Source organism: Tetrao urogallus (genome assembly GCF_951394365.1).
Source record: "Tetrao urogallus genome assembly, chromosome: 25".
Lineage (NCBI taxonomy): Eukaryota > Metazoa > Chordata > Aves > Galliformes > Phasianidae > Tetrao > Tetrao urogallus.
In genome coordinates this window covers 5,084,734-5,098,754 of record NC_136838.1, presented here as the reverse complement: position 1 = coordinate 5,098,754, position 14,021 = coordinate 5,084,734, and the positions used below count along the sequence as shown (strand labels likewise).

The 14,021-nt window shown below is 46.8% G+C and overlaps 1 protein-coding gene across 8 annotated transcripts in view; it reads right to left on the bottom strand.

The window, feature by feature from the left end:
* Positions 1 to 325: 325 nt before the first annotated feature.
* PTPRS (protein tyrosine phosphatase receptor type S) overlaps positions 326 to 14,021 on the bottom strand; it is a gene marked incomplete at both ends in the record, with an annotated part of 86,057 nt that continues 72,361 nt past the window's right edge. For all 8 annotated transcript variants that reach the window (XM_079546706.1, XM_079546707.1, XM_079546708.1 and 5 more), the window contains 12 exons: positions 326 to 394; positions 935 to 1,070; positions 1,784 to 1,938; positions 3,057 to 3,182; positions 3,264 to 3,390; positions 3,651 to 3,829; positions 4,271 to 4,556; positions 6,309 to 6,463; positions 6,589 to 6,708; positions 7,261 to 7,436; positions 9,982 to 10,105; positions 12,448 to 12,545. In XM_079546706.1, the coding sequence (XP_079402832.1) occupies positions 326 to 394; positions 935 to 1,070; positions 1,784 to 1,938; positions 3,057 to 3,182; positions 3,264 to 3,390; positions 3,651 to 3,829; positions 4,271 to 4,556; positions 6,309 to 6,463; positions 6,589 to 6,708; positions 7,261 to 7,436; positions 9,982 to 10,105; positions 12,448 to 12,545 (1,751 nt within the window). The remainder of the gene's footprint in view (positions 395 to 934; positions 1,071 to 1,783; positions 1,939 to 3,056; positions 3,183 to 3,263; positions 3,391 to 3,650; positions 3,830 to 4,270; positions 4,557 to 6,308; positions 6,464 to 6,588; positions 6,709 to 7,260; positions 7,437 to 9,981; positions 10,106 to 12,447; positions 12,546 to 14,021) is intronic.

Below are 14,021 nucleotides of genomic sequence, written 5' to 3'. Positions count from 1 at the left end.
TTTTGCAAGGTGTGTTTTAGCTTTTGGATCTCTTTGATGATGTCCATACATCCTCCACAGCGAACACCACTTGAGGTAACAAGAGCAGTTCACCACTTAAAGTAGTCCATCAGCAACCTCCTGAGCTGCCTCTTCACGGTCCAGGCTACAACATGGAGTTCCTGAAGGGGTGTTCCTTTCAATCCTTCCCCCTGCTCCCCAACGCATTGTCTGGATGAAAAGGTACTTCTTCTGATTCAGTTTGTAAGTTCAAGCGCTCCTCCTGGGTCAAAAGAGGCCTTCCAGGACTTAAGTGGTTGACAGAGTCTGCACAACAGATGGCTTTTTATGTTGCATAGTGATCGAAACTTCCCAGATATTCCAAAGCTGCCTGGTAACAGAACTGGTATTCATCCTACAAATGAAAAAGAGCAGCAGTGCTTCAGCTTCAGAGGTTACAAGAATTCAGGATACCCACCCTGCTTAGCAGCTGGCATATACCTGGGCAGCAACCACACACAGATGTGTTTATTCTCAGAGAGGGGTGAAGTACAGTGAAGGGAAATCCCTTTATTGCTTGTGCATCTTATACATAGCAGCCCTCCTGTCACCAGCTGTCCTGTCCCTGCAGCCAAAGTGGGCTGTGATTAGGGGCAGGTGAGCGTTCCTTAATTCAGAGGCAGGATGAGATGAGAATCAAAGCTGGCAGACTGGGATGAAATCTTCAGGAAATTTTATAAAATAAAGCCTATTGTTGTTTTTTTTTTTTATTCGATTTTTTTTAAACAGTATAAGTAAAGCCAGGAGTACAGCCTGGGCTTGCTTAGTTAGGGCTCCTCAGTTAAATGTTTGCATGTGATTAGAAAGACAAAAAGCCTCCTCCCCTCAGCTGAGGGATTGCTCTGCAAAGGTCCGCTAAGCTGAGACACAGGAAGGGTTTGCCATTCCACCTTACCTCTGTTTGCACCATAGCAGGTCGTTGTGTTCGCAGCATCTTCACTGTCTGGAAAATATCTACAACACCCTCATAACGCATTCTTTCCAGGACGATACTGAGTGTGATGAACACTCCAGTCCTGCCCACCCCAGCACTGAGAGGAAAAAAAACAAAACAATATGTTACAGTCACGGTGCAACATATTGACATGTTCCTGTGTCATTGAATGGCTTGGGTTGGAAGGAATCTTAAAGACCACCCGGTTTCAAGCCCCTGTTTGGGGCAGGATTGTGAATGCTGAGGTTATGATAGGGTATATAAGGGTGGTAAGGCTATGTCTTATGAACACAAACATATTAGAAGTGGAAAGCTCAGTCAATCCTCCAAGAGGACAGCATCGAAGTGTTTGAGAGAGTGACAGAAATAAAACAAGAGCATCAGCTTTGGGTAGCTGTAAACAGCATTCAGTATGAAAATTATTATTAATATGTAACATTATGCTTTTTGTATTAAATAATTTTCTTTTGCCTGTGGGGAAAAAATTGTAATTCTTGCTATCAGTAAGCCAGACTAGCATTGTTAGATATGGGCTAATACTGGAAATAAAATACTTAAAATTTTTCTGCAATGAAATACTGATTCCCCTGTCCTGCAGAGCATCAGCATTTCACACCTCTCATCTGGTTAGAAAACCCTTGTGAGCACTGCCCAGCTCTGAAGGGTTGGCAAAAGTGAAATCCTTCACCACCCCAAATATCTGCCTGCAAAGATGGAGTGAGAAAGGAGGGAGAAATCTGCAGCATTTTAGTTCCTTCTGCTCTTTTGCATCCTCAGATTAATTACATGTTTCTATTCATACATGCCTACCTGCAGTGTACAGAGATGGGGCCATCCTGGCCAAACTGTTCCTTGGTCTTGTGTACCTGTCCAATGAAATCAATAAAACCTTCCCCTGATTTTGGCACTCCTTGTTCTGGCCAGTCAGTGAACTGGAACTGACGAACAGTTCTTGACTGACCATCCTGGGGAAAAAAACAACAGCAAGTAAAACATGCTGTATTTGTGTTACGAAATACAAAAGGCAACCTTCCCCCCATGCGCCTTACATGTTTTGCTGGTAGTTCATTAGGGGACACAAAAAGTCAAACCAACTTAGTGTTGAAATTAATATATAATGATGAAGCTGCTCATCTTGCACTTGACATTTTTGGAGTTCGCTTGTCAGTGCAGATCTATACTCCTGGCAGGTGTCCTGAAAGCTCCAACCACTGCAAAGACTGCACAGATGGAGTCTTCAGCAAAGGAACATTCAAGGTGAGGTGATGGCCTCTCTATCAATCTTCAGGAAGAGTTGCCATAGTGTCAGAATTACAGCTGACAGGAAGATAAATCTTGTTCTGCCATGACTGACAAAGCATCCTCCTTCTCAACCTTGCAAATAGAATTATCAGGTTCTACAATTCTGACAACCTCAATAGCAGAGGAAGCTGTTTTGAGTGCGAGGGTTACGTTTGCTAAACAAGTCTCAGAAGGATCTGAAATGTTCCCTCGGAAGAGAAATATGACATTGAATATAAAATTGAGTGAATGTGCCCTTTGAATGTTGTAATGGTAGCTCCTCTTGAAACCAGGAGAGAAGCATACATTTTCTGTAGGACAAAGAATATCCTTCGCAAGCTGTGTTGTTATTAGCTGTTTGAGGAGACAGTATTTTCTGCTTTTATTTCAAATAAGCTGAAAGCGAAAACACAAACCTGATGTATTTCTGACAGTGACTGACTACTGTGATTAGTGAGCAGAGGTCAGAAAACTACATTCAGTTTTTTAAGTACAATTTATCTGTGGTTGGGTGTTGTGTTTCTTATCACAACTTATCTCTCCTCCACTGATGATAAGCCCAGAAGCATTTACACCTCAGTCTTGTAGGGGCCAAAGCAAACTGCTTTGCTTTCTGTAAGCCATACAGAATCACGGAATTGCTCGGGTTAGAAAAGACCTTCAAGATCTTCAAGTCCAACCTCAACCTAACCATACTATCCCTAACTCCAGTCTCCGCCCGCGTATGTTTGAACCACTCCAGCCTACCCCTTTTCTTACTGTTACCCTTGCAAGCGCAGACTGCACATTGTACAGCACTTACCCTGGCATCGGTGACCTTGAATTCTCGTAGGATGTACTGAGGCATGTTGTATTCAGCCATGGGATCTACTACAAAGTACTGGTACCGAGCAGAGCGCTCTGCTGGCCAGTACTGATGGCACTTTTCCTGTCGGGGAAAAGAAATATCTCTGTTAGCCCTAGTGCTGCACGCTTCTCTCTCTTACTTTCTCCTTTAGAGAACACTCACCCGCCCCATCTCGCGAAGCTTAGTCAACATCACAACAATGGTGGAGTTGTTCTCCCATAGCATCCGCCAGAAGTCTTCAGTGGTCTCTGCCAGGGGCCCTTGAGTAGCAATGTACGCCTTCTGTTGTCTGAAATAGAGCACAAACCTGAGTAATGGATCAAGACTTGAACAAAACTTTCGCAGCACACAAAGGCTGAAAACCAGGAAAATAGAAGTGCTAGGGCAAGCTGTAGGCTTATAATAAATAATAAATGACAGAACAACAGACCACCAGTGGTATGACCTTGTCCATCCCTTAGTCCTTGTGCATCCTCAGAACCACAAAGAAAAATCAGACTGCTAAGTTCACACCCTGATAGTAATGGGAGGCAGCAAGGTGCTGTTTACCTGTAGCCATCGATAAAGCTGGCATTGATGTAGTCTGACCCCTCCACTCCTCGGATGGGCTGAAGGCAGACCCGCGTTGTCTCATATGGCATGATGTTGACAAGACGATTCTTGAATTTGTTGCATGGGAGATTGGCACTGATGAACCTGGAGGTGTGGGCTTTGGAGTTGGCGAGGCGCTGAAAGCAAAAGCAGAGTCACAACCATTTACTCAATTCCTGACTGCCCCACATTTGCCTGGGCCGCACGGCAGCCTGTTTACCTTGTCCTCCACATTCCATCATCCTGTTCTACCTTGCAAGCCCTCCATTTCTGGAGGATGGAATGCAACACATTTCTCCCAACAAAACATTTAAAAACCCAGTCTAAGGAGGGAGTAAATTCAGTGTAGGTTCCAAATGACAAGACAAGCCTCCTGCAGCAACAGCTAATTCTCCCTGGGAATTGCAGAGGCAGAAGTCAAAGGCGTAATTACTTCTCTAACATGGAACTGAAGAGTTTCTGTCAATCTTGTAAAAGTTCCCTGCCTGCTGCATGAGTGCCAAGGGGACAAGAGCTCCCATGAGGAGTGTAGAACTTTCCCCAGTCACTGCTGCCCTCATTCAAGCATCTGCCTTTACCTTAAACTCCAGCTCCATGCCTGTCACGTGCTCTCCAACTTCAATCTGCGCCAGCTTCTGGATGTACGTGTAGAGATTCCTAGCTGGGACTTCTGTGTTGCCACACGCAACGGCCTCAAGCAAGGCATCGTGTATAAAGCTGTACTGGTCTTCTGTCTGTACCATGTAGTTCCGCTGTGACCGCATGAGGGTGACGTGCCCATAAATGTCCACTGTCTTCTCATGTTTTATCCTCTCTAGCATGGCATCAATCACAATGAAGCAGCCGGTCCGTCCAACCCCCGCACTGAAAGTAAAGGGGAGAAAACTGAGTGATGGAGAATTCTCCCACTGAAGAGAGATTCCAAAAAGAGACCCATGAGTGAGGAGTCTTCCTCTCATACAAACCACAGTAATCATGGGGTAGAAATGGATACAAGGCAGACAGTGAACAGCACACACTCAGTGAATGGGAAGGAACTGAAACCTTGTAAACGCAGCTATTGAAGAACTGAGGCAAAGGAATTCTTAGGAACCAGAACATACCTAAATGTTTTTATGTTTTTATTTGTTTTTATTTTATAATATTTTTATATATATTTTATAATAAATGTTTTTATTTTACCAAATGTCCATCTGTTCTCTGTGGACTCCTGTGTTAAGGGAACCTGCCTAATCAAACTGGCCTTGCTGGTTCTAACACATCCCAGTTTACTGTGTTCAGTTAAAAAAACAACAAACTGTTGTGAGGATTTGGGACAGTACAGGCTAGTAATGATACTGAATTTACAGTTCCTCCAAGTCCGTGCAAATACAGTGCTGAACAGGGGCTGTAAAGCTGCACCTTATTACCTTTCCATGCCAACCTGCCCTGCTTCTAATGCCTCTTCATCTGTAACATCTTCATGACGAGCTCTCCTGGCAGACATAACTATGACAGTGCTAGGAAGGGGGCTTGAACAAAGGGCTAGCACAACCTAAGGGCTTAAAAAGCACATTTAAGCACTAAAATCTTTCAGCAGCTGAGAAACAACTGATGTTGTAATGAGTAACATGCGTCACCTCAATTTCTAAATGTTTTTGTGCAATGAGGTAACATCGAACTTGCATGTAATGGCATTTGTGAATCAGCAGGGCTCTGAGGGTCTACGCACTTCCACTGCTAATAAAGGGTTTTCTTTTACTGTTCAGTGCACTCCTTTTTTCCACAAAGCCCCCTTGATCTCCATTAATTAGACTGCCTAACCTGAACCAAGCAGGTGACAGGAGCTTTGGCAAGAATTTAGCAGCCGATGTGGGAGCTGGTTCCTGCACACCGGGAGCTGACAGCTCTCTATTCATTTTCTGAGAGGTGCACTATAATTGCCATCTGCAAGGTTAGTGATAAGTTGCCCACTTACAAGGACTGTTTAAATAGCGTTCTCTAGGAGAGGCAGGATTAGCTTCCCCAACAGTCTGCACAATTCAGATGTCTTTCCTCAGTGCTGAGTAACCTGCAGGCTTCTCCGCAACCTCCCAAGGAATGCAGGGATTTATCTAAGCTGAGACTGCAAGTGTTCCTCTTTGGCTTGTAAATTGAATTAGGGAATGCTACCTGCCCAGGGGGGCCATCAGTTTGTCATTATCAGAATGGCTGCAGCACTTGAGAAAAAAAAAAAAAGAAAAAGAAAAGGTCTTTCAATCACTGTCAGCCATCCCTCTGACAGCTCAGGCACCTCTGCCTCTCAATTGCCAGTTCAGCAACGCAGAGCAGCTTCTGAGGTTGCACTCAAGCTTCTTCATTCCCTGCTGTAACAAGAAACAACCCCTACACACAAAAGCAGATGTCAGTTCAGCACAAGGTGCTCCTGTTGCTGACAAGATCTGAGTGATACAGTGAAAATTCTTCACCGCATGAAAGGCCAAGTATAGTTGTCAGATGCTGGCTGGGAGCCCTCTTTACAGGACAGCTCTTACCTGCTGGGTACTATACACATCTCCCAGGCACAAATCAACATCCTGAAATTTCACTTCCCTTTCAGAGAGCCCCAAGCAAGAGTTAAGTGTGGGAAATCAGTACCTGCAGTGCACCACAATTGGACCAGCATCAGGGGGGTTGCAGGTTTTCACTCGTCTCAGGAAGGCCAGGAATGGGGTGGGGTACTCAGGTACACCGTGGTCTGGCCATGCTGTGAACTGGAACTGGCGGACCTCCCGCTTCTCACTGGAGCCGTTCTGCAAAGATAAAGTCCACCAATAGTCATGAGCAGTAGCAGCACAATGTTGTATCTTGCCCATGCTGGGTAAGGAGGAGAATGTGCCCACCTCTTGGAAAGAAACAGGAGCAGGAGAAAGCTCACCTTATGCAGGGAGAATGTTCGAACGCAGAATGTGGCCAATTCAATGGTATCGAGTAATGTCACTTGAATCATCCCATAGGTGTCTGTACCTCGACCTGGCCAGTATTGGTCACACTTTATCTGGGAGACAGAAAGTACTGCTGAATGCTGGAACAGAGTAGCTCATTCCAAAGGTGAGTAATAGTACAATGAAGCTGGCAAGGTCAGACAGGAGGGAAGGCTCAAGAAAAATCCCCTTCCAGAGTACCACAACAGGGAGACACGTGGCATGAAAAGCTCCTACTGACTAAGCAGAAGTTTCTGACACACCACATCAGTCATGTGGACAATGGACTGGAATGATCCTGAAGATTGGAGTGAACTTACTCGGGCTCATTAAACAAGAGAAGTGAATTTGAAACGTGCCACAAGATTAACTCCAAGGCAGACCTACAAAGTGATGGGACCGAGTTTCCCCTTCTCTTGCAGCTGAAAAGGCTGCAGCTTTCCAGGGTGAAATTCCTTTTATTTTTAAGGAGAGAACCACTGAACTTTCAGTGTGCTGGCAAAGAAGGTAGAGATCCCCCACTAACATCAATGTGGGCTGCAGATCAAGGAGACCTACCCTTCCCCAGCCCAACTGTCCAGCCCCCCAGGATTATGATAACCAGTCATCCCTCTCGTGCATCTTACCCGTGATTTCTCCTCCAGCTTAGTCATCATAACAATAGTAGCTGAACGCTGCTCCCACACCATCCTCCAAAAGTCCCCAAACGTCTCTGGCAGAGGCCCCTGGGTGGCAATGTAGGCATTCTGCTTCCGGTAGCCATCAATATAGTTGGCATTGATGTAATCGCTACCCACAATTCCTGTATTAAATAACCAAAAGCGAGTCAGTGGGTTGTGCAGGACAAGACTGAAAGCACAAGATGGTCTTCGCAAGTATAATGTCTGAGGGGCTTCCCCTGGAAAAATACCAGAGCCTTCATGGCTGCTGGGACCTCTTTGCAAGTTCTTCCCATCTGGAGTTGGAGATCTGCATTACTTGAAGACAAAACTTCTAGCAGAAGTTGATAAGGAGACCAAAGATCAAACTTCAAAACTATATTCTTCTTATTGGTGTTACTAACAGCAGCAAAAGCACTGGCTTACAGCTCTTGTTGCACTGGTATCAAACAAGACAAGAGAAGCCCATGTTCTAGAATGCCCAGAGTCCGGGTAGCGAATGCAGCTGGCTGATGCACTGTGCAGTCCATAGTCTATTTCCAGCTACAGCTGGATAAAGTAACGAATAAAACCAGGCTGGATTCAGCCAGTAAAGGCTTTGAAATTACAGGCTTTGACTTGCTTTAAATTGCTCACTGTCATTTTTATTTTTTCTATTTGCATGAGTTACAGGCTATTGAGTTACAGCTGCCCGCTTGCGTCCTTGTTTGATGGCTCTGCTATGAGTGGCAGAAGGCAGTGCCAGAGTGAAGAGGATGATTGGGATGTGGCAGGAGAAAGCTGCTCTGAAGTTAAAATGGACATTGGCATGCAGTCAGGTTCAGCTATAGAGAGCCTCCAAGACTGGCACGGACAATTTGGACTGTTTGGAAAATTGGCCCATTCCTAATTACAGCTGAGCAGTTGGCCGGGCTGGCAGGTTTCTGCCAACCTAAGATTAACTCAGCATAGAATGCTTAACTCGTGTCCCGAGGGGGATCTCAGGGTGGGAAGCTGTACCAATATGAAATTGGGTTGCTAGTCCTCATCCCTCTGTAGCAATAGGCGCTGCTTCTTCTATTGGCTAGGTATGATCCACACTGAATTGCCTGCCAGTCCTCAAGGGTACTCAGTAATTTCAGCTGCTGGTGAAAATGGCTTTTGATTAAATTTCTGGAGGGTTCCCCTCCCCCATTACTTCCCAATCTGAAATTTCAGAGGGGAAGACGGCTGTGCAGCAGCAGCAGGAACACGATCAAGGCTGAGCTTTTGGAATTAATCTCCTCTCCAGCCCTCTTGGGTCCACTCTGTAATTTAAAATGGTGGCCATGAGCTTCTGCACTGTTTTGCTGCATGACAGGGTCCAGTTACAGAGAAGTCACTGAATTAAAGCCACTACTTCTCCCTGACCAAGCAGACAGTGACGATCTGCAGCCCTGACAAATCCAGATTTAAAACAAAGGGAAAGCAACAACTAACTCCTCCAACCCCTTTCATCCTCCAGTGCTCAGTATAAGACACAGTCAAGGCAAGCCATAACCTCTCAGGTATTTGGACATTAACACACTGGACACACGCTGCTGTTGGTCCCCACGATGCCTGCAGCCATCCCTGCTCTCTGCTCTCTTGAGGGCAGAGCTCATCCCAGTGTCCTTCAGTTCTACACTCGTGCTCTTCTTTTCAGTGACAGGGCAATGTTTTAAAGACTTGGCTTGCCTTGGCTCATGCAATATTAATCTCAGATAAAAAACAAGCTAGCAAAACACAGCCAGCTCCACAATGAGAAATGTTTAACATCTGTAACGGCAGACAAGAACAATCCAGACTGGTTCATTTGATGGCAAATCATGATCTTTTGTAACCTCAGAACCAGCTGAGTCTCCCAGAGATACTCTGGCAGAGGGAGATTATTCTAGGCAATTCCCTTGCCAGGAGGGCTTCTGAATGAACCCCCCCCATTCACCACAGGGCTGTTTGTACATCTTCTCTGCTCAGATGCTCAGCTCTTGGCAAAGCAGTGGCCGCACACAGCACACCCATCTGCACAGCCACACGTGCCCTGAGAAAGATGAATATTATCTCAGCAGCAGTAACCAAAGCAGATCCCCTGCGAAACCCCATCTCCTCTCCACCGAAATCTCCTCTTATCATAGCGTGCATTTGGTCAAGAGCGATATTTAATGTAAATTTTCTAAATATACCACCACTCACAGAAGATATGGGAAACAACTGATGGCCGACCAGGCTAATACCACATCCTTACTTTCAGTCCTCTGAGGCACTGCAGCAGGAGCTGTGTATCACGTAAACTCTACATTTCTACAACTCAGCAACCGCATCTTTGCTGTGCTGCTGACACACACATCTGTGCAATTAGCCCTGTGCCTACTTCTCATTCATCTGCTGTACAGATGCATTCCACATCCACCACCACCCACTGCCCTGCTCTCCATAAAGCACTGTGTGGTCTGTATTCTTCCTGTTAGTCAGAAGCATATCACAAGGATCTCTAAGCAAAGTGAAGGCAGTTTCTTGATAAAGCAGCCTTTGAAATGAGAGACTGCAGCTACAGGGAATATGTCAGTATCAGAACGTAACAAATGTGTGGTGAACACACGCGCCTCCTGCCTGCTGAACTCCGGGGGAGATGCTAAGAGAGCGGAGCCACCAGCCAGGTGGAGCTGCGGAGGAGCAGAGGTCGCTCCCTACCTTCGATGGGCAGCAGGATGACGCGCGAGTGGTCGTAGGCGATCACGTTGGCGTAGCGGTTTTTGGGCTTGTTCACTTCCAGGTTGGAGTGCTCCCAGGTGAACTGCTGGCCGGGGTCAATGGACTGCAGAAATTGGGAAGGAAAACACAGGAGTGAAAGGGGGGAAAGGGAACAAATCATGCTCCGAGTACCTTGCTCCACGTAGGACAGATCGTGGCTCTGTAGATCTAGCTGAGGAATGCAGCATTCACCATTTTCTTCCGTCTAGAGCAGAGCCTTGCTGTGGAACAGCCCCAGCACAGCGCACTCCATCCCATGACCCTTTGCCCTGAGCACACGGAGCAGCACCAGAGGAAATTCCTACCCTGGCACAATGCAGCAGTGGCAAAAGCATCGGCACAATTTCAGGCTGCAAAACAGATGCCCTGAATCATAGTTGTGTTCACAGAGTGGTGGCTGCGCTGCATTACTTACAGCCCTGAGCTACTGCTGCTGATAAACGGTGGGCAATTGGGAGAGAACAACAGGGACAATCACAGCAGGATGTATTTATGAAATGACGAAGAAGCTAAATCTGTGTGTGGTTAAACTAAACAGCCATTAAGGGGGCATAAATATACCACTGTCTTAATACCTGGGGAGGAAGACATGCAAGCAAGGATGAGGTTTATAACCATGTATGCAAGTAGGATGTGAAGCACTGGGGAAAAGGCAGCAGGGAATAGCAGCTGCTCCGTGAGAGTGCTACTCCACGAGAGGGCTCAGCGCGTCCCTCAGGGGCTGAAAGCACCAGGAAAGGGGCTGAGGGAGCATCGCCCCAGGCAGATGGGTAGGAGCTGGGCCTACAGGCCTTAACCAACATAATGTTTCCTAGAGGGGATAAAGGAGTAAACAATGAAACGTGCAGGAGAGAAAAATCCTTTGCCTGTCTGGGTGATTTATGCCAGGTTTTAAGGTGGTGGTTTTTTTTTTTTTTTTTTTTTTTTTTTTTTTTTAAGGTCCAGCTGTCCCAGATATGGAAATTAGGTTAATTACGTTTACCTCTAAATCCTCAGCCAGAGAATTAAATAAAACAAGGGCTTAATTCCTTCATCATTTTGCAGAGCCCTAGGGGTTTGCTTCAACTGGAGGCTTGGCAGGAGCAGGTTGAACTCTGCTCCCAGCTCTTCATTCCCCCTCTCCCTGCCTGCGCAGGCCCTGCGCGCACCACCTGCACCATCCTGCTCCCAACCCTTTGAGCACAACGAGCTCGGCCTTCACTGTGCCAACTCCCCAGCTCAGCTCCAGAAGCCACAGCAACAGCATGGTACAAAGACACTCGAGGACAGCATCCCTTCTCACACTGAGCATTTCCAACTAATGGGTATTTATACTGTTGTAATGTGTCTGTTTGCTTTCTATCCCTCTAATCTCGCCTCACATTCATTTCATTAGTGATGTTTGTTTAGCTCTGGCTCTACCACTAGAGGAGGTTGTGCTGGAACAAAGCCAGGGCACTTGGGATATAGCAGGATGCAAATTAGTCTTTGAAGTCTGGATGGAGCCCGCTAACGAGCTGCTCCCCCTGCGTGGGGTGAAAGACCCCAGCAGAGCTCCTGCACTGCACGGCCCCTCCTGGGTGCAGAGCTGTGACTGTGGGGCTGCTTCGCCCCTACTGCTGTTTGCAAGGCAGACAGGGCAGAAACATCCCAGAGAAACATCGCAGGAACTTTGTTCAGAACATATCCCCTCACTTGCTGCCTGCACACAGAACCAGGCAGTCTAGACTTGTTATTAGCCTAAAAATAGCCGGGCATTTTGTCTCTTAACAACAACAGGAACCAGTCACACGTTCGATCTACAATGAAAGCAGCTTGCACAGCGCTCGCCCAGAAGCACTGGACACTCACATGGGGATTAAGCAGTGCTAATGCAGCCACAGCAGTGCCAGGAGATGGAAGCACAGAGCTCAGTCCATGCCCCTGGCAACCACTTGAGCTGCATGTCTGGCAGCCACGGCTCTGCTCAGCTGCAGGAGCCCATTTGAGTATCCAAATATTAGCAAGGAGAAAAAAGAGCTCATTGGCTTCACTGGCCGCTGACAACGTCAGCTGTGGAGGAGCCACTGCCTGTCTCCCTAGCTTCTAGAGCCAGGTATCTCATCCCTCTGCTTCATCCTCTGCACATCCAGCAACGTGACAAAGCCATTCTCAAGGACAGCACCCCATCCCACCTGTCTAAAACTTTGGGAAGCACAACATGGCAAGATCTTCCCTCCATGCAAAGGAAAGTCTCGTGGATCAGAAGTCTTCTACCATCTGGAACTGAAACTAGGAAGTGCTTAATTTTAAAAATATAAATAGCTTTTTTATTTCAAGTGACCAGATCCTTAAAGTGAAGCTGGGTATGTTTGAATGAAGGCCTCTCTGAATTGCCTGATTTCCTGGCTCTGCAAACCCATGCACAGCACTCACTTTTGCTCATACCTCATACTCTTGGGATAATTTCAGGTTATCATTAGCTTTGAGATGCTCTGTGTGTTCAGCCAGCTCGGAAACAGGGATTGGTGGGTGGCTGAGCATACCTAAAAGACAAGACAGCAGGAAAAGAATCTCATTTAATAGTAACTAAAATTCACAACTGTCACACATTTTATAAGAAAGAAGAAACAAGAAAAGAAAATAAATTACAATGTAAGATCTGCAATGAAAGTAGGGAGGTTAGAAGAGAAGAATTCAGGGCTCGAAATTGTGTCCTTGGAAGTAAAAACAATAAAAAATAAAAATCACGGAAATAATTAAAAAAACAACAGTAAAATGAGTGTTTTCACAATGGCCCCTTTTTCAAATGCGTAAATCAGAGCAAAACAAAAAGTAAAATCTGAAGAGCAGATGTGCGTTAGTGATTCCAATAGTGGACTTAAAATGAGCAAATGCTGCCAGAGGAACCTACGCAGCAAATGGTACAGCACCCGCCATGACTGTAAACAAACTCCAACACAAAAGAAGGGAAGGGGCACAGATCCAGCCAACTGTGACCACGTGGGGCAGGGAAGGGGATGCAGATGGGGGAAGCAAAGGAGGCTTTTCAGGAATTGTCTGTAGCACACCAATGGCTCTGTGGGCTTCTCAGTGAGCTCATGGATGTGGTGGTCTTAACCCTCACTACTGCAAGAACGCAGCCAGCTACAGAAATGCTGAGTGCTGGCTCCTCTTCCTTCTCGTGCACTGCAGAAGACCTTCCAGAGGTCCGTCTGAAGGGTCAGCTGTACAAGCCCCATCAGCAAACTCTGCTGTGAGTTCATTACCTTCTGTGTCAGACAGGCAGAAGATCTTTGTAACCCTCCTTAGTCTGGGGAATGGGAAACAATTCACTGGGGAGACCAACGCTTCACAACCCTAGTTCACCAGCTTCCCTGACAACAGCAGCTGTGCTCATACCGAGACAGAGAACAGAGCTTGTGTCCCTCAAGACCTCCTGGCACTGAGGGCCACACTGCAGCAGGCTGAAGGCAACCAGCCAGGAATGGGGCTGAGCAGCAAAGGCAGAGCTGTGCCTATGGTGCTCCTAGAAGGGCAGCTGGAGCTCTGGAAGGAGCAGGGATCCTTCTCATCTCATGATCTTGAAGAACTATACTACGAATCATGGTGGAAAAGCTCTCCATGCTTTGCTCATCTGCATTGGATCATGTTTTTCCAAAGCCTTCCTGTGCTGCCTGCCGGCTGATCCTGCTACAAATGCAGCCAGTGAGGGCAGCAGCACGCGGAAAGGCCTTGGGCAGTGCCCCTGTGGGAAGGAGTGGAGAAGAGATGGAAGCCAGGGAGAATTTCGAGCCCCGTGGGTGTTGGGTGTGTGACAAAGCAGCGGCAGTGGCAGCAGCATGGTCAGATACTCCAAAATCTCAGCACAGAGATGGCAAAGCAAGCATGACATCCTCAGTTTTACAGTGAGCCCTGGAAGGACGCTGCCTCCCCCAGACCTGGGGGCAGGACACGTCTGCCAGAGTGAGGGTCACAGCCACCACTCCAGCGCTCTTTTCTAAGCTATCTAGATGTCTCTT